This window comes from Pinus tabuliformis, chromosome 6 (genome assembly GCF_031772625.1).
Source record: "Pinus tabuliformis cultivar Carrire ecotype Pingquan chromosome 6, CPIR1, whole genome shotgun sequence".
Classification (NCBI taxonomy): domain Eukaryota; kingdom Viridiplantae; phylum Streptophyta; class Pinopsida; order Pinales; family Pinaceae; genus Pinus; species Pinus tabuliformis.
Window position 1 is genome coordinate 1,246,107,825 of NC_142292.1, and position 20,136 is coordinate 1,246,127,960.

The 20,136-nt window shown below is 41.9% G+C and overlaps 1 protein-coding gene across 1 annotated transcript in view; it reads right to left on the reverse strand.

The window, feature by feature from the left end:
- Positions 1–20,136, reverse strand: part of KING1 (SNF1-related protein kinase regulatory subunit gamma 1) — a 173,133-nt gene that overhangs the window by 115,315 nt on the left and 37,682 nt on the right. The window contains exons 3-4 of the mRNA XM_089425921.1: positions 7,474–7,704; positions 6,932–7,207 (exon numbers count right to left, since the gene is read on the reverse strand). Of these exons, the coding sequence (XP_089282047.1) occupies positions 6,932–7,207; positions 7,474–7,704 (507 nt within the window). The remainder of the gene's footprint in view (positions 1–6,931; positions 7,208–7,473; positions 7,705–20,136) is intronic.

The following is a 20,136-nucleotide window of genomic DNA, read 5'->3' on the forward strand; positions in this document are numbered from 1 at the left end:
TATTAAAGTCACTGGTACTTTATAAAGTGACTTTATGTGTAAAGTACATAATGTATTTTTCTAATATTAAAGTGAGTTGAAAAATCACTTTATGAAAAAAATAGAAAAGGTACACAACTTGAAAAAAGTACTAGGAGATTTTTAAGTGATGGGGTCAATGTGTGAGGGGGGTCATTTGGGAGAATTGATCTCAACCACACATTTTGAAATTTGGAGATTAAATCTCAACCATTGGATCCTAGGTTTAGAGATTCAATCTTTTCCAAGGAGACAAAAGAGGGAAAAGGGGTCTCATTCTCCACTTCACATTTGCGAGAGAGAGAGAGATGAGAAGAAGAGAGGAGAAGAAAACTTCATGAAGGAGGAAAGGACTTGCAGCTAGAGGAGGGATCAAATTCCAAGGAGGAGGCAGCCACAGCAGCACGAATATCGAGGGTAAAGGCAATTACAATAGGCACAAAATTCGAGGCAAGGGGCACGAATTTCAAGGATCAAGCTGCATGAAATTCGAGGAACAATCAGGCCTGAATTTCGAGGAAAAGTTAGTTGCTGTCAAACACGAATTTCAGGACAGCAAACTCAAGAAGCGTGAAAATCAAGGAGGGATTTAGTTGTTGTCTGGCATGATTTTCGAGGCAGAAAAGTCACCTTTAGCCACAGAAATCGACGTTCGGTTTTGCATAGATTTCAAGTTTGAGTTTGGGCACAAATTCCAAGGAGTTGAGCTGTAGAAAAATGCAAAAATTTTGGGCACTAAATTTACTGAAAATTTGAATTGTTCAATCAGCACAAATTTCCAGAAATTGCAATTAATGCTACAGCAAAAAAGGGAGATAAGTACAGTGGAATTTTTGTACTTATTTTATAATTTCTTAAGCAATAAAATCCTCCTTTGAAGGCCGGTTGTCCCCAAGAGGCTGTGGGTTTTTCTAAGGTCAACTTGACTAAAAATAAGTGTCTCATTGTGTGAATGTGTGCCAAAATTTTGTATTAAATACCAACTGATAGGAAAGTGAAAAATAGTAGAAGTACTCTTTTAATGTTTGCAATGAATGCATACTGAAATTTATATCAGCATGACAAAACATGTGGGTTGGGTCTACACAAACACATGCAAACTTGTAAACTAAGTTAAGGGTGCAGATCATAAATTTTCTGCATGGTATCAAAGCTAAGTTGAAGCTCAAATCTTCAATTTCAGCCCATTGATAAAGAGGGCAGCAAGCATCTAAAGTTTTCAAATAGTGAACCAAAAGTTTTGAAATTTTGCTAGAAACCCAAAGACTTCAGAAGTTCATAGGGAGGAAGGTTCTAGCTTCCAGATTTGCTCCATTTAGTTGGTTGTGGGGTCATGGCTATTGGGTTGAAAGTAGAAGACAAATTGATTGGGGCTGAAAACTTTAGCCCATGGAAGGAGAGGATTATGCTTTCACTGTAGGAGGTGGAAGTGTGGAATGTTGTTGAAGCAGTTGTGCAAGCACCCATTGATCCAACTCAGTTGGTGGAGTTCAACAAGAAGAATGTGAAGGCAAAGAGGATCCTTCTAGATGCCATCAAGGACCATTTATTCCCTCATGTTTCAGGGATGAGATATGCATATCAGATGTGGGAGTCCTTGGTCTCTTTGCACCAAAGTTCTAATGAGAACAGGAAGATGGTGTTGAGACAAAAACTATGCAACACCAAGATGACCAAGACCAACAGTGTGACATCTTTCCTCACCAGAGTCTCACAAGTGAAGGATGAGTTAGCTGCCATTGGAGAGGCTGTTCCAGAGGAGCAGTTGGTTAGGATTGCCTTAGATGGGTTCACCGAGAAGTGGGATGGCTTTATCCACGACTTGGTGGCCAGAGAGCACTTTCCTAGTTGGAGGAGGATGTGGGACGATTTCATCCAGGAGGAGATCAAGAGGAGTGCGAGAGGTGGCAGCAAGAGTGGTGGGGGAGGTGAAGAGGAGAATGTTGCTCTTGCGGCTAAAGGAAAGAAGAGAAATAAGATCAAGAAGGGGTCTTCTAGTGGAGCAAAGCAGGAGAAGGGGAAGTAGAAGTGTAAGGAGAAGGACATGAGCAAAGTGAAATGCTTTGCTTGTGGGAAGATAGGTCACTATGCTATAAAGTGTCCCAACAAGAAGGGTAATAAGAAACGGGGAGTTGTAGCTTCAGTAGATGTAGATGATTTTGCGGCTGTGTTTGATTCAGAGTGTGCTTTGGTGGTGAGTTTAGCCACTCATGTCACATCCTCCCGTGCTTGATTCATAGACAATGGAGCATCCTGCCATATGACCGGAGTTAGAAAGCAATTCACAAGCCTTTTGGAGGATGATATTGACTTGGAGGTTGTGCTTGGTGACAACTCCAAAGTCAAGGCGACAGGGATGGGGACAGTTTCATTTCAGAGGGAGTCATCACCTCCTCTGAAGGTGACAGATGTTCTTTATGTTCCAAGGTTGAAGAAGAGTTTGATATCAGTCTCTAGCTTGGAGGATAAGGGGTATGAGGTATTGTTCCGAAAGGGACAAGTGTTGATATATCCCAGGGGATCCAGTATCGAGTTTGCTCGTGTGATTGGAGCTCACAGTGGGAGACTATACAAACTTATGTTTCAGCCTCTTAGAGCTATGGTAGCGCAGACTAGTAGCAGTGAGTTGTGGCACAGGAGGATGGCCCACTTGCACCATGGAGCTTTCAGGATGTTGAGGGAGATGGTTACAGGGTTGCCTGACTTCAACACAGAGCATCATGATGTGTGCAAGGGGTGTGCTTTGGGAAAGTACACCAAGATGCCTTTCCAGAGCAGTGACAGCAGAGATGGAAGTATCCTTGACATGATTCATCCTGACGTATGTGTTCCTATGTCCCATGTTTCATTGAGTGGATATGAGTACTATGTGACATTCATTGATGACTACTCTAGGAGGACTTCCTGAAGACCAAGAATGAGGTCTTTCGGAGATTCCAAAAATTTAAGGCTCTTGTGGAGAACCGGACAAGGAGGCAAATCAGGGTGTTAAGATCAGACAATGGGAGCAAGTACACTTCTGCTGAGATGAGGGATCTTTGTGGGAGTGTTGGCATTAAGAGGGAGCTCATTGTGCCTTACAACCCTCAGCAAAATGGGGTGGCAGAGAGGAAGAACAAGACCATTGTGGGTGCAGCTAGAGCGATGTTGCATGATCAGAGTTTACCTTTCTTCTTGTGAGTCGAGGCGTGTCACATTGTTATTTATTTGCAGAATAGGAGCCCACACAGAGTCTTGGGGAACAAGACTCCTGAAGAGGTGTATACCGACGAGAAACCGAAAGTTGGGCACATCAAGATATTTGGGTGCCTTACATATTCACACATCCTTGAGGAGAAGAGGACAAAGTTGGAACCCACTGCAGAGAGGGGTATCCTAGTGGGTTACAGTGAGACCAGAAGAGCCTACCGTATATATCTTCCTACACATAGGAAGATAATCCTAAGACAGGATGTTACATTTGAGAAGGAGAGGGCTTTGAGGAGGTCTTGGGAGGTTGATCGGGTAGAGCAGCAGGCTCCTCAACAGGCACATTACAGGTTTCAAAAGCATCAGGTGGTGCATCAGGATCAGGAGGTTCACCTTCTTCAGGGGTGACAGGTTCACAGAGTATAGGATCACCTGGTGCAGGTTCATCAGGCACAATATCTCAGAGTTTAGGATCTCCATTGGTTATTTCAGAGCCTTCCTCGCCAAGAGGAGAGGCACCAATTGAGGATTTTCCCATACCACCACAGGAGACTACTGCAAGGAAGAGGAAGCCAAGATGGCTTCGGGAGACCCTGAAGGAGGCTCAGGAGGCAGTGGGGAGACCCAAGTGGTCAGTGAGGGAGAGTAGACCACCAGAGAGGTTGGGTGGCTTTGTGGCAGATGTTGTAGAGACAGAGCCAACTAGTTTTGAGGAGGCCACTAGACAACAAATCTGGAGGGATGCCATGGTGGAGGAGTATGCCTCTATCATGAAGAATGATGTTTGGGAGGTAGTGCCACGTCCTGATGGGAAGTCAGTGGTGACTTCCAGGTGGCTCTACAAGATCAAACATGTTGCAAATGGCAACATGGAGAAGTTCAAAGCTCGGTTTGTGGTGGGGAGGCTCTCACGGGTAGAGGGGGTTGACTATGAGGAGACCTTTGCACCGGTTGCTCATTATACTTCCATTAGAGCAGTGATATCTATAACAACTGAGAAGGGATAGAGGATTCATCAGATGGGTGTGAAGACCGCCTTTCTCAATGGTGTTATACAAGAGGAGGTGTACATTGAGTAGCTTGAGGGCTTTGAGTTGCATGGGAGAGAGTCTCATGTTTGTAGGCTGAAGAAAGCCTTGTATGGACTGAAGCAGGCACCGAGGGCATGGTATGAGAGGATAGATGCCTACTTGCAATAGATGGGTTTCCAGAAGAGTGATGTAGATCTGAACCTATACTTTATCCTAGTAGGTGACGATCCACTCATTCTGGTACTGTATGTGGATGACTTGTTTATTATAGGGGAGGACAGTCTCATCCAACACTACAAGAGAGATCTTGCTTCAGAGTTTGATATGACTGATATGGGGTTGATGCATTACTTTCTGGGGTTGGAGGTTTGGCAGGAGGATGGGCACATCTTTGTGGGCCAGGGAAAGTATGCAGGAGATATCTTGAGGAGATTTCGTATGGATGGTTGCAGGCCTATGGCTACTCCTATGATCACCAACTAGAAGAAGCTTCATGATGTTGATTCTAAGTTGGTGGATCCCACTTTGTATCGTCAGTTGATCGGTTCATTGATGTATTTAGTCAACACTAGACTAGATATTTGTTTTGCAATCAACACATTGAGTTAGTTTATGATGGAGCCTAGGAGAGTACATTGGGTGGCTGCAAAACATGTGTTGAGGTACTTACAGGGCACAGTGGATTATGGTTTGGACTATGTCAGATGTGATGGAGTTAGATTGATTGGTTGCACAGACTCAGATTGCGCTGGCAGTGTCAGTGACCAGAAGAGTACTTTCAGATGTTGTTTCTCATTGGGCTCGGCAATTGTGTCATGGTTCAGTAGGAAACAGAAGTCAATGGCATTGAGCAGCACAGACGCAGAGTATATGGAAGCTAGTCAGGCAGAGTGCGAGGCATTATGGCTTCGCAAGATGCTTCATGGTTTATTTGGTCAGATGTTGAGATCAACTATGCCTTACTGTGATAATCAGAGTTGTATTAAACTCTCTGAGAATCCAGTGTTTCACGATCAGTCAAAGCATATAGAGATCAGATACCACTTCATCAGAAATTGGGTTCAGCGAGGGGCAGTGAAGCTTGAGTATATATCCACTAATGAGCAGGTAGCAGACATTCTCACCAAGTCTTTGCCAAGAGGTAAGCATGTTTTCTTTAGAGACGGGATGGGAGTGGTGAGCAACACCTTCCTCTATAAGAGGGAGTGTTAGAAATAGTACCAAGGAGAGGTGTTACTAAGCTTTTATCCCTTTTAGCCTAGTGAACACATTAATTACTTTTGTCTTGGTGACATTTATGAGTTATATTAATGTCATGGGTGCAAAAGGTACTTAGAAGTGTTGTACCATGTACTTTTTCTAATATTAAAGTTATTTGTACCTTATAAAATGACTTTATGTGTAAAGTACATAGTGTACCTTTCTAATATTAAAGTGAGTTGAACAATCACTTTATGAAAAAAATAGAAAAGGTACACAACTTGAAAAAGGTACTAGGAGATTTTTAAGTGATAGGGCCAATGTGTGAGGGGTCATTTGGGAGAATTGATCGCAACCACACATCTTGAAATTTGGAGATTCAATTTCAACATTGGATCCTAGGTTTAGGGATTCAATCTTTTCCAATGAGACAAAAGAGAAAAAAGGAATCTCATTCTTCACTTCACACTTGAGAGAGAGAGATGAGAAGAGAGGAGAGGGAGACAGCCACAGCAGCGCAAAAAACGAGGAGACAGGCAGCTACAACAGGCACAAAATTCGAGGCGGGGAGGGATTTCAAGGAGCAGTCAAGCCTGAATTTCAAGGAGAATCTAGCTTCTGCCAGACCTGAAATTTGAGGCATGAATTTCGGGACAGCAGACTCAGGCAGTGCGAAAATCAAGAAGGGATTTAGTTGCTGCCTGGCATGATTTTCAAGGCAGAAAAGTCACCTTCAGGCACAGAAATCGAGGCTGGGTTTTGCACAGATTTCAAGGCTGAGTTTAGGCACAAACTCCAAGGAGCTGAGCTGTAGAAAAATGCAGAAATTCTGGGCAATAAATTTGCTGAAAATCTGAATTGTTCAGTGGACACAAATTTCCAGAAATTGCAATTAATGCTACAATAGAAAAGGGAGATAAGTACAGTGAAATTTTTGTACTTATTTTATAGTTTCTTAAGCAATAAAATCCTCCTTTGAAGACCAGTTTTCCCCAAGAGGCTGTGGAGTTTTTCTAGGGTCAGTTTGACCAAAAATAAGTGTCTCATTGTGTGAATGTTTGCCAAAAATTTGTATTAATTACCCGCTGATAGGAAAGTGAAAAATAGTATAAGTACTCTTTTAATGTTTGCAATGAATGCAGACTGAAATTTGTATCAGCATGACAAAACATGTGGGTTGGGCCTAAACAGTACAAACTTATAAAGTGAGTTAAGGGTACAGATCATAAATTTTCTACACCTATAACATGCAATTATAAATACATTTAAGTACATAAAAAACCTAGTCATCAGCAACACCTTTAGATGTCTAGTACATGTGAACCAAATGGGAGTATGTGGACATGTACATGTTGTAGAGGTCAGTCTGAAAGATACATATGGATATAATTAATTTAACTCCTATCTTTTAATTTGTTGACTAGTTCCAATATGCTTTTCTCAATTACTTCTAGAAAGCAAGCAACCAGCAGGAATAGGCAAAGAGTACAAACCTTAACCATTTGATCAGCCTTCATTACAGGAAGATTGAGTTCTAAGAGTGTTTTCTTTCCCCAGGTCTCAAACCAAGGAAGCCCGATGCATTTGGAAAGCATATGCATTACAGCAGACTGTGTGATAATGTTATCAATCTTTGTTTCACCTATGTCAACCACAGGGAGACTCTTCATCCTGTACTTTGAAAGGAGCAGAAGCATTGTTAAAAATGAGTCAGATTTCTGTATAGGCAGAAATGGAGCCCAACGAAAGGACCCTGCTATGTCTTTCACCTGCATAGAAAGCAGTACCCCATGATTAGCACCTCATGGTATTTGTTTTCCAAAGGCTAAAGCCTTTGAAATCTGCTTGATGTGAAAATGTTAGACAGCACCATCATATTTTGCCATTTCATATGCATGCAAATGGGCAAACTGTGTATGAGACAATTTGTTTCATGAGCCAGACATGCACTTGTTTTCTAGAAAGTTATTTTTGTAACACAGCAAGCTTCTTAATATTTGAAGGGAGAAAAACTGAAATGTAAAACATCAGTCACCTTCGTCTTCCTATAGAATTCTGAGGATGTCAACAATTCAAAGTCAGCTCCTGTTGCAGGAACAGCTTCAGGACTTGAGTTTCCAGGGCCCGAGCCAGTAACAGCTTCCGACAGTTCAGTTGTATCAGCCACGGCTCCAACCGCTGATCCACCCAAGGTTGCAGAACGTGTAGTACCTGCTACTGCTCCTGTAACAATGCCTGCCCCAGTAGAACCAGCCACAATTTCAGACTGCAGAAATAGCAAATGAGGTTCATCAGGGTTCTAAGAATGTTCTTCAAAATATTAATTGTAAACAACAAGACAAAAAATCTTCTAAGGAGATGTATTTATTTCTTTGGAAAATGCATTTCATATTAAATTACTGAACAACGAAAATTCCATCAAAACATATACACCATTGGGCCAAGCTGTGATTGAACAGACTACCTCTCCGTATATACGCAAGGAGTGCCAGCATGTCCTCATTGGCCCCATCTTAAGAGAGTCAACATCCTTTCTAAAAATGCCAATGCTGACTGAAAACTGAATTGCCAACTCTAACCTAAAATCAGTAATCTGACTTGAATGGAAGGTGGAGAAATACCCATTGAAGGTTTCACGACATCACTTTTTCCGTAAGAAGTGATGCTTGTCACTTTTAAGGTGGTCATTATATCTCTGCTAGACTGTCTGACTGTCCATCTATACCCAAAAATGGCCCCTTTCCAATGCATGACAAAGAAAATGAGGTACTCAGAGGTAACCCCATTCCCAAAATATTCTAGAAACTATGCATGCCCAAAAAACTTCTAATAGCCTTCGCCTTGTGCTATGTTCCACGAGAAGTGTCTTTCAGGGTTGCAGATGCATCCCCGGGTATTATCGATGCATACCCTACCTCACTTGTAATCCTGGAAACAGGAGGACGGACCAGGGATGTCCTCTACCATCTCTGAAATGCAGGGGATGGCTCAGGGGCATCCCAAACCTATCCCCATACAGTAGAAACGTCCTGGGAACATCCCGTGTCATAGGGGACATCAGGACACTTGTCAACCCCCATGAGGAATGAGTGCAGATTATAAGAAAAATAGTTGTGAATTATGTTTTAACTTTTTCTTCCCTGTTAGAAAGGCCCACTAATCACTTGAAAGCCTAAGTTGCTTTTGAGGCCCTAAAATTGATTTTGCAGGTCAAAAGAGGCAAGGGCAGCAACAAGAGTGATGTTGAGAGCAGCAACAGCCATTATGTGCTTGCAATAGAGACTTCTGGATTGGAAAAGAAAGATTTTCTGCTTGGATCAGTGGAAAATGCTATTGGGAGTGAGTGAAAACATTTTTTGAAGTGTTCTCTCCAAGTTCTAAGTTCTTTCATTTCAATGTTTTACTTCCAGCCACCAAAACTTGAAAACCCCTCTACATATGCAAGGTAAGTTCAATCTAAAGACAAACATAGCCCATTTTAATTTATAAATTATGATGATGAATACAGTCAAGACATATAAAGACCAAGAAGTGGGAACTCAGCTTTAAGTGGCATGGGAAACTAATGCCCATCCAAAATTTTGTCTGAACTTGTGAAGGGCCTATATAACATCCCAAAACCCTATCTTTGATGTGTCAGAAAAGGTGGTCTCACATTTTTTTGGGAGTTATAGAAGGGTGAAGCAACACCTTTCTGTTTCCCGAAATGGAATTGAAATATGTGCACGATTAACCTTGCAACAAATTGGTGAACGTTTTTGACTGTTACTAGCTTCTGAAACTAAAGGAATATTTTCTAGCAAGAACGACACACTGCAATTTGATCCCAATGTATCAACAAGTGTGAGAAATGAGTCTAGTGTCAATGTTGGAAAAGAAGGGGAGCCTTATTTAAAAAAGGTAATTGCAGACACAAATGCAATCTCATGAAGATGCAGATGAAGCAATCGCAAGAGTATGCTATCTCAATGGCATTCCCTTCAAGGTATCCTGTTCTCCTTTTTATAAGGCCATGTTTAGGAAGGATTCAGTGATATGGCCTTCATCCACCTGCCAGCTTCCAAACTATCCAAAAACAAACTCTGGGCTTCACTAGTAGAAAAACAATCTAAGATTTGCTAGCAGATGAAAGAAATGACATAAACTTGGGTGAGATTATTTTAGGGATGGGTTGCTGAATATTAGTTGGTGGTCACTCATTAACATTATCATTACTTCCTCAACATATCTTCTATGGTATTCTGAAGAAGATCAAACTAGAAAAGTTAATCCTTGTGCTTTCCAGTGCAATCAACTACTCCATAAAGTAAGTGTGGGCGACATTACAGCAGAATCTCGCACTTCTCAATAAGTCCAAAAGCTCAAGTGTGAGACCCTGTGCACCTCAGAGGGGGCTGTCACCTCACCACCCTCTTCTCACTTCTGGCCAGCTCTCCTCCAACTCAAGGGGGTTTTCCCTAGGATACATTGCTAGGGTTTGGTAACTCCGTGACTTGAGTTCAAAGGGAAGGTCCCCAAACACATACAATCATGGAATTACAAGGTAATTTCGGAGAGTGAAACCCCCACAAAACAGTTCAAAGAATTTTAAAAGAGATAAAGCAACAGAGGATAGAAGATTTGTGCCTTAGCTTGCCTATATATATATATATATATATATATATATATATATATTAGGTAATATAGGTTCAACGAGCAACACACTTGTAGAAAAAGAAGATGGATGCAGGTTCAAAGAACTGAGGGAGGCTAACTTGTGTCCCTATACTTCCAACCCTAGCATCCTTCAATCTTCAAAGATAGGATAAGGGAGCAAGTTTAGCTTAGGTCATCTTAGAAGAGCTTGATGAGAGGTTCAAAGAGGCTTGGAGCAAATTTAGCTTCAAGGACTAGGGTAGACTAACTTGTGTACCCTATAGGCTTGAGCTAGGCACCTTAAAATTTTCAAGGATAAATAGAGGGAACTTACCTTAGGTCACATAAGAGAACTTAATGAAAAACCTTGTTAAAGGAGAATAAGGAGATAAATTACTAGCAAAACTATGATGAATATCTAATAACCCTTATCCATCAACAATAAACAAGATTGGAAGAACATAACTCACATTGAATAACACATATCATCAAATTTCACCAATAATCATCCATGAAAAGAAGTTTATCCACATCAACAAAGCCTTCCTCATCAAGATATACTAATATCCACCAAGAAAAGAAAACCATCCACATCAACAAAATTCTCCAAGAGGTCGTTCTACTTATTCCTCTGTAACCAAAATTAAGAAACAAGAGAAAGTGCCAAAAAATTCAGACTTGCTAAGGGATTTCTGCCCCCAGTCCAACCATGAGAAAATAAGAGGAAGTGCACCTCCATATATAGAAGAGATGCTCAACTTCCTTTACATTACAATAATAATTCTCTATGCTAAAAGCCCCTATTCTAGCCTATGGAGGGGCAAAAGACCCTCTTTACTAATTAAATAATGCAAAAATACAAAATAAGGGGTTGTTAAAAGCCACAAGTACAAAAGTTAAGGGGCACAAGCCCTTAAAGATGAGACGGATCATCAATAATGTCCTTTGCTTGTGGCATCCAAGCTCCAAAGGCCCTTCTGCAATGTAGCCTTCCACAATTAACCCTTCAAGCATAGGAAAATCGGGCTTTAAGTGACAACTCATCTCCAAAACCCCCTCAAAGTAGCCAATCCATGTGGGGTTGCTTCATCTATAAGCATATCTTACCATGCAAGCAACCATCCAAACTTCAAGAGTGGCCTCCAAATCAATAAGCTATGCCAACAAGACCTAAAGTCTTTCGTCACATGTGAACATGTGGACTAACAGCGCAACTCTTCAAACCCTAGGTGATCATGTCAAAGTCAAGTCGACAACATTCAAACTGTACTTGAAATTCACCTAGCATATGTTTGTAATGGGGAGTTTTAGGTCAGCCCTATTACCCCTCCTTTTAGTAGGGGTAATTAAGAAAAAGTTCTCACTTCCATTTGCATTTTGATGAGCAAGGAAGATTGGAATCACCACTGGTTAAGTGAGGATTGTTTCAACTCCTTGCAAAGGCTAGGCAACAAAGTGTACATGGTAATAGTATACATGGAGTTTTTTGATGGATTGGGTGTATACAATGTAGAAAATCATTGAAACCTTGCAATTACTAATGAGAGCAAACTGATCTGCAAAAGACACAAGATTTCTCTACCAAAATTTTGCGGAAAGAAAACAATGAATAGAAACACAATCACACATAGAAATTTATCAGGGGAACCCAATTGGGAAAAAGTAAAAACCCCTCTTGCTTGTATTATCAACTGAGCATTTTAATCTATTACAAAGAATCTACTTCAAGACTGAAGCCCCTGCAACACTGATCAACTCTACAAAAGACTCACCCAACACTTAGGAAAATAAGGCCTGCTAGGAAGCTCCTATTTCCTAACGCATTTCTGCCCCTAAAAAATAGGGATTTCTCCTATTTCCATGCGCAATTCCCAAGAGAAATTGCCCTGCTTGATCCTCAAGCTCTCTTGCCCTGCTTGCTTCTCACACAAAATCCTGTGTACAATGAATAAATAGATTTGCGCCTTCATCCAGTCTCAATAGGAAATTCGAATTGCATGACCTACTAAGGCTAAATTTAGTAGTTGCAACTAGTTAACTGAGATTCAGTTGAGTTAACTGTTAGAGCTCCAAGAAACTCTCCTAGGTTGTAGCTCGGAGATGCCTAGTAACATATAAATTAAACTATTTTTGCAGAAGTTTATTGGAAGGGATGATGGTTTGTTTCAAGCCAGATAACCACTTCTACTCTGTTTTCACTCCAGACATGCATGAACACCTTCAAACTACAAGGCTTTAGACCACCAATGCTCAACAGTTTCGGAATTAAGTGAATATGGAGAACACTGACCACACCAGCAGATACACACAACCATGTGATGGTCGGCTGCAACCAGTAAAAAAACTTGTAAATCTAATCTATCAATGCAAAGACAAGAGGACTGTTGTTTTGCATCAGACGCAGAAGAAACCAGAGTGGCCTACTCACTGATACATTCAATATTTCAATATCGGGATAAGATGACAGTTATCTAGTATTAAACATGGGAACAATCGTGAATACAGCGCCACAGGCACAAGCTTAGAACAGAGAAGAAATGGACAGTGAGCATGTAACAACAAAAGAAGCTTGCATTGCTGAAAATGAAGATGAGACGCTGCAAGTTACAGAGTGTCTACAGTCTCCAGAAGATGATACATCAAATGCCAACCTTGATTACAACTTTTTGGTGGCTATTTATAACCTTTTCATTACAACAACCCCCTAGCCTTGAAGGGATGGGGGTTTTTAATTGACCACAAACTGCATTTAACCATCTGATAGCGTCTCTGAATGAGGTTGCTTTCTTCACGGTGAAAACCTGATCAGTTCAGGTGTTGTACTGTCCTTTAGGCGGTTAGATTGATTATGGTAGTAGAGTCCCATGACAGTTTAATCCTGTTGTTGAGTCGTGTTGTGTCCCTTTCTCCATTCCGCCATGCTCTCTGTTTAATTCGGTTGTCGGGGTCAAACTGTTACCAGACTAACAGAGCTGGTCGTCTCCTTCCTCGGGTAACAGACTGGACATGGGGACAGAGTGCATGGTGGATGAACGACTGAGATGATCGTGAATGGTGACCCTCAGATCAGGGAGATGTGTGGTGGAGATGATTTAGCATAGGCCGTCGGTCGTGGTGGGAGCGAGACATGTCCGGGCCGTCATGAACATCCTCAAACTACAAGGCTTTAGACCACCAATGCTCAACAGTTTGGAAATTAGGTGAATATGGAAAACACTGACCACACCAACAGATACACACAACCATGTGATGGCCAGCTGCAACCAGTAAAGAAACTTGTAGATCTAATCTATCAATGCAAAGACAAGAGGACAGTTGTTTTGCATCAGACACAGAAGAAATCTGAGTGGCCTGCTCACTGATACATTCAATATTTCAATACCGGGATAAGATGACAGTTATCTAGTATTAAACATGGGAACAATCGTGAATACAGCGCCACAGGCACAAGCTTAGAACAGAGAAGAAATGGACAGTGAGCATGTAACAGCAAAAGAAGCTTGCATTGATGAAAATGAAGATGAGACGCTGCAAGTTACAGAGTGTCTACAGTCTCCAGAAGATGATACTTACATCAAATTCCAACCTTGATTACAACTTTTTGGTGGCTATTTATAACCTTTTCATTACAATAGCCCCCTGGCCTTTTAGGGATGGGGGTTTTTAATTGACCACCAACTGCATTTAACCATCTGATAGCGTCTCTGAATGAGGTTGCTTTCTTCACGGTGAAAACCTGATCAGTTCAGGTGTTGTACTGTCCTTTAGGCGGTTAGACTGATTATGGTAGTAGAGTCCTATGACAGTTTAATCCTGTTGTTGAGTCGTGTTGTATCCCTTTCTCCATTCCGCCATGCTCTCTGTTTAATTCGGTTGTTGGGGTCAAACTGTTACCAGACTAACAGAGCTAGTCGTCTCCTTCCTCGGGTAACAGACTGGACATGGGGACAGAGTGCATGGTGGATGAACGACTAAGATGATCGTGAATGGTGACCCTCAGATCAGGGAGATGTGTGGCGGAGATGATTTAGCAGAGGCCGTCGGTCGTGGTGGGAGCGGGACATGTCCGGGCCATTAGATCTTCAGCGGGTAGATCAGACGGTTATCGGGCGACGAAGATGTGCGGGCGATAATAGGCAGGGCGGTTTTGACTTGAGCGGTAACGGTTTTCATCGCGTGGGCATCGGGCGGTAAGTGGTAAGTGTCAAAAGTCACGCGATTCCATTCAACGAATGACACGTAGCGGTGGAGGAGAGAGAAATACCGCTCATATCGCGCGGGTATTGTCTGCGCTAGTTGCCCGTGCGATATGAGCGAGGACCGTCAGATCTGGTGGAGGTGATCTGACGGTGGGGGCCGATCGAGCAGGTTGCCTTTATCGGGATGCATATGGGTCGTTGGATTGGCGGGAGAAGATCAACGGCGGGGATGTGGTGAGGCGTTTTATGAGCGCGCAAGGGCATATGGTCGGGTTTTATGGGTACTTTGGCTTTGCGCTTGGGGCTAAGGCCAAAAAGGGGGATTTTGTCGGGTTAGAAGGTTAATTTAGGAAATGGGAAGGGAAAAATGTGAGCGGGGTGAGAGGAGAAGGGGAAAATGACCCAGGTGGGGCCCCTTTAAGCACAACAAAGCAGACCGAGCCTCCCTTTCAAACTTCAGAGAGTCAGCGCTGAACCTCAGGGCTAACACTGGCTCCTTCTGGGGATGAAATCCTCCCTGTGAGGTTTCAAGAACCGTAGACCACTGCCTTCTACCTAAAAACAAGATCAGAAACATTGCCTAGTATTCCATTGGGCATGGAGTCTATTTAAGCCTACACTAAAAACTGTAAAAGAACATATTTACAATGCAAAGGCCTGAAAGCCTTAAACAAAATAAACTTTCAAAAACCGCCCATTGACTGGGCCATCAAAAACTGTTTCTCCTTCCAGACTTTGCAGCATGAAAGTATTGTTCCCCTGGACCTGAGAGATGACAAACGGTCCTGTCCACAGAGCATCGAATTTACCATGATTGCCTTTCTTTTCTTTCAGTGCATCCCATTTGAGAACCCAGTCCCCAACCTGAAAATTGTCCATCTTTGCCTTTCTGTCAAAAGCTTCCTTGACTTTCCTTTGGTGTACTGCAGACTTCTCAATCAATTGATCTCTGATCTGATGAACTTCAGCCAAGTCACTAATCCTCCTTGCCATGTCACTTTCCTCGTTCTGTTCTTCTTGTAAGAATTTGGCCACAGGGAGGGTCAATTGAATTGGGAAAACAGCCTCAGTGCCATATACCAACTTGAATGGAGAATTCCCTGTGGATTTCTTTGTGGTCACTCTGTCAGCCCATAATGCAAACTTCAGTTTAGAATCCCAGCTCCTTTTGTTGTCTTCCAGCAGCTTTTTGATTATCCTTACCAGGCTTTTATTGGATGATTCTGCTAGGCCATTACCTTGAGGATAATAAGAGGTGGAATGCACTAGTTTAATGCCCATTGAGTCACACATGTCCACCAACTCTTTTGCCCTAAAAGCTGTCGCATTGTCTGTAACCAATTTGTTTGGGCAGCCGAACTTGGTGAAAATGTTTTCTGTCAAGAACTTCATGACAATCTGGTGATCTGCTTTCTTAGTGGGGATGGCTTCGATCCATTTGGTAAAATAATCAGTGGCTACTAGGATCCATCTGTGCTGGCCACTGGAATGTGGATTAATTTCCCCTATGAAATCCAATCCCCACTGCTAGAAAGGGCCACTGGTATGTATTGGCTTCAGGGGCAAAGACTTCAGTTGTTGTCTTCCTGCAAACCTCTGGCATTTGTCACAAGACTTCACAAATGAAAACACATCAGAGAATAGAGTGGGCCAATAATATCCAGCTCTCAGGATCTTGTGGGCTGTGGTTTTCCAATAATGATGTCCTCCACAAATGTTGGAATGAAACTGGTGCATGACTTCCACAGATTGCTCCCTGTCCAGACATCTCAAGAGGATTCCAGATGGGTCCCTCCAATAAAGCAGGTTCTTAATAATACAAAACTTGGCTGCTCTGAGCTTGATGGTTCTGGCTTGACTGGAGCTAAGCCCTGGAGGGACTTCTAGCTTCAACAGGAAATGAGCTATATTGGAATACCAATCACAAGAAACCAAATTCTCATCCAATGACTGGCTCTGCCCTTGTTCCATTATTGCTTCCCCTCTCTGTTCAACATCTGAATTTGTACCCATGCAATTTATGTCCAGCATTCTGCAATTTTCTTCAGCCATCAGCTGAGCAAGGCCCTGGCCTTTGACAAGCTTGGTGGGCTTCAATTCTATGTTGAACTCAATGAGCTTTGCAATCCATTTAGCCCTTCTTCCATCAACATCTGGCTGCGTTAGGACATCCTTTACTAAAGAAGAGGGTACATAGGAAATCACCTTGGAATGCAGAATGTAGATTCGAAATGCCTTTAAAGACTTGATAAGAGCATAGGCCTGTTTTTCAATAATGTCATATTTTAATTCAGCATCCCTCAAAGTTTTGCTGAAAAAGGCCATTGGGTGCTCCGTTCCTTCATCATCCTTCTGCAACAAGACTGCTGCAATGGTGTCACAAGAAGCAAAGGAGAAGATATGGAACTCCTTGTTATAATCTGGGCTAATTAAAGTGGGAGCTTCCATAATAGCTCTTTTGATGGATTCAAAAGATTTTCTTGCTGCATCAGTCCATTTAATCTCTGATCCCTTTTTTAGCATGGAGGTGATATGTTTTACCAGTTCTACAAAATTGGGAATAAACCTCCTCACAAAGTTGATCTTGCCTAAAAAGGATTGAATGTCCTTTTTTGATCTTGGAACAGACAATGTCTGTATCGCTTTAACTCTTTCTGGGTCGATCTTGACACCTGTAGCAGAAACAATATGTCCTAAAAGTTTCCCTTCTTCTAGAGCAAACTGTGACTTCTTAGGATTTACTGAAATCCCAAACCTTCTGCACTTCAGAAACACCTTCTTCAAATGCTGCACATGATCCTGATGACTGCTGGAGTAAACTGTTATATCATCAAGGTAAATAAGGACAAACTTGTCCTTCTCTCCTACAAAAGCTATATCCATGGCCCTCTAAAAGGTGGCCCCAGCATTCATCAGTCCGAAAGGCATCTTGGAGTACATAAAAGTGCCCCAAGGAGTGGTGAAAGCAGTGTTTTCTTGATCCTCCGGATGTACAGCCACTTGATTGTACCCTGAAAATCCATCCAAGAAAGACATAATTTTAACCCCTGAAACCTTCTGGAGCAGATGTTCCATTTTGGGAAGGGGATAGTTATCTTTCTTAGAGCATTTGTTCAGGTTTCTGAAGTCAACACACAGCCTGATTTCTACACTTTTCTTCCTCACTACTACCAAGTTGGCTACCCACTTCGAATACCTCAGTGGAACTATGATCTTGGCAGCCAACAATTTCTTCATTTCCTTTTCAATCAAAGGAAGTAGTAGAGGGTTTATGGGTCTCAGCTTCTGCTTGAATGGGATGGTGTCTTTCTCCAGTGGAATCTTATGCTAAATGATGTTTTTATCATAAGTCTTAAGGTCACTGTACTCCCAAGCAAAGACATCAGCAAATTGCTTCATTAAGGTGCAGTATTTAGAACTTTGGGCAGCAAACAAATGGGTGGACAAATTTATATACTTTGGGTGATCTAGGCTCCCTATGTTATGCCTATGGACTGCAACCTCATTTTCTTTTTGGGCAATCTTGTAAGGTACATCGTTATGGTCAAACAGCTTCTCTAGAGGCACCAACCCTTTAGGTATGTAATTATTAGGCAATTGTACAATGCTATCTTGACCAATTCTATTTCTTAATTGTGACTGAGGACATTCCTCCATGGCCTCATTCTCTTGATCAATTTGCATCTCAGAGAACTCATCAATGACTTGCAGAAACCTATTGACTTCATCGTCATCCTCAAAAACTTTCCAGTATTTGACATTATCAAGCAGAGATGGTCTATATTTTACATGAACCTCATAAGCCAATCTAGGGGGTATGGGAGGGATGAACGTGCTCGCAGACACAGCAAGTGAATCAGCACGCTGATTTTTTAGTCTAGGAATATATGAGATACAAAAGCTATTGAAAGAATCTTTGAGCCTCCATACCTCGTCTCTGTAGTAGTTGCAAATTTAGTAGTTGCAACTAGTTAACTGAGATTCAGTTGAGTTAACAACAGTTAAACTACTCAACTAAACTCAAGAACTCAAGTCTATCTCTATTCTAGAACTAGAGATTAGTTAATTGACAGACACTAGAGTTTAACTCCACTAGATAGCTAAATTTTAGCTATCAACTAGTACACAACTCACTGAAAGCCATCTAACTCAAATTAACTGACAATAAACTAGTGATAGGCCACATCACACATGTTAACTGACAACTAACTCAAGTATCTATGAGACTGAATTCGAATTAGCATCTTTGACTAAGGCACAAGTCAAAGAAGCCATTCCTTGCTACATTTTCAACACTCCCTCTTAGCGAGGAAGGGCTTCTTGGAAGAACCTCGTCCACCTGGATCTGTCTTCAGCTCTACCAAGTTCTCTGCTGCTACAGTTGCTCCCTTTGAACTAGAAAGAGCCATGTACCCTGTGTATTTGGGTGTCTGCTTCTTGATGTTGGGAGACTCAACTCTCTTCTGAGCTCCCTTAACCAAATCCTCTGCCCACTTGGCTTGAACTTTCCCTATACTGGAAGTCTTTGACTAAGTGGCTACCTCCACTCGCCCTGGGCTATGGTCCTCATCATCATCGCGCTGGTCAGCCCAACTGCCAACTAGCTTAGACTAAGACTGTGATATTCACTGAGGCTCCATCTTGAGAGTTCTATCTTGCTCTCGCTCAACCACCACATCTCTACTCTGAGAAATCTCTGCCTTGCTCCTCAAGGTTGCACATGCATCTACCTCCAATTTGTAGAGGCTCTCGATCCTGACACCAATCTGCTTGACCTAACCTGAAGCAAAATGCTTGAGGTAGGCCTTCCCATTGTTGAATACTACATCATACCCTTTGTCTTCAATCCTCAATTTGTTCATCAAAGCAAGTTTTTTGGCATCACTACTGCTTTCAAATAGATCAATAAGGGCCTTCCACATCTGGAATGGTGTATCCTTTCCATGCAACTTTGGAACAATATGGTTCTTGACTCCTAGGATCATCCTCCTAGTTTTGGCAGTGTCCTTCCATTGAACCAGAAATTGTGCATCTGATGCAAGAAGTTTAGGAATATCAGTCTTGATGTATTCCAAAACCCCATTATCATCTAACATAGCCTCCATTTTGTCCTTCCATGCACAGAAATTCGAAGTTCCTTCTAGTGCATGCTCTGTCCTCAAACCATAGAATGACATGATTCCTGCACTTGTAGAATTCTTGCACCAACTGATCTTCTCTCCAATGCACTTTGAATATGATCAAGGAACTTGGTCTCTATCTTGTTTTCTGCTCTGATACCATGTAGAAAATCCTTGAAACCTTGCAACTGCTAATGAGAGCAAACTGATCTACAAAAGACACAAGATTTCTCTACCAAAATTATGCGGAAAGAAAACAATGAATAGAAACACAATCACACATAGATCAATCACATATAGAAATTTATCTGGGGAACCCAACTGGGAAAACCCCTCTTGCTTGTATTATCAACTGAGCAATCTGATCTATTACAAAGAATCTGCTTCAAGACTGAAGCCCCTGCAATACTAATCAACTCTACACAAGACTTGCCCAACACTTAGGCAAATAAGGCCTGCTAGGAAGCTCCTATTTCCTAGAGCAATTCTACCCCTAAAAAATAGGAATTTCTCCTATTTCCTTGTGCAATTCCCAAGATAAATTGCCTTGCTTGATCCTCAAGCTCTCTTGCTCTACTTGCTTCTCAAGCTCACACACAAAATCTTGTGTACAATGAATAAATAGATTTGTGCCTTCATCCAGTCTCAATAGGCAATTTGAATTGCATGACCTACTAGGGATAAATTTAGTAGCTGCAACTAGTTAACTGAGAGTCAGTTGAGTTAACAACAGTTAAACTACTC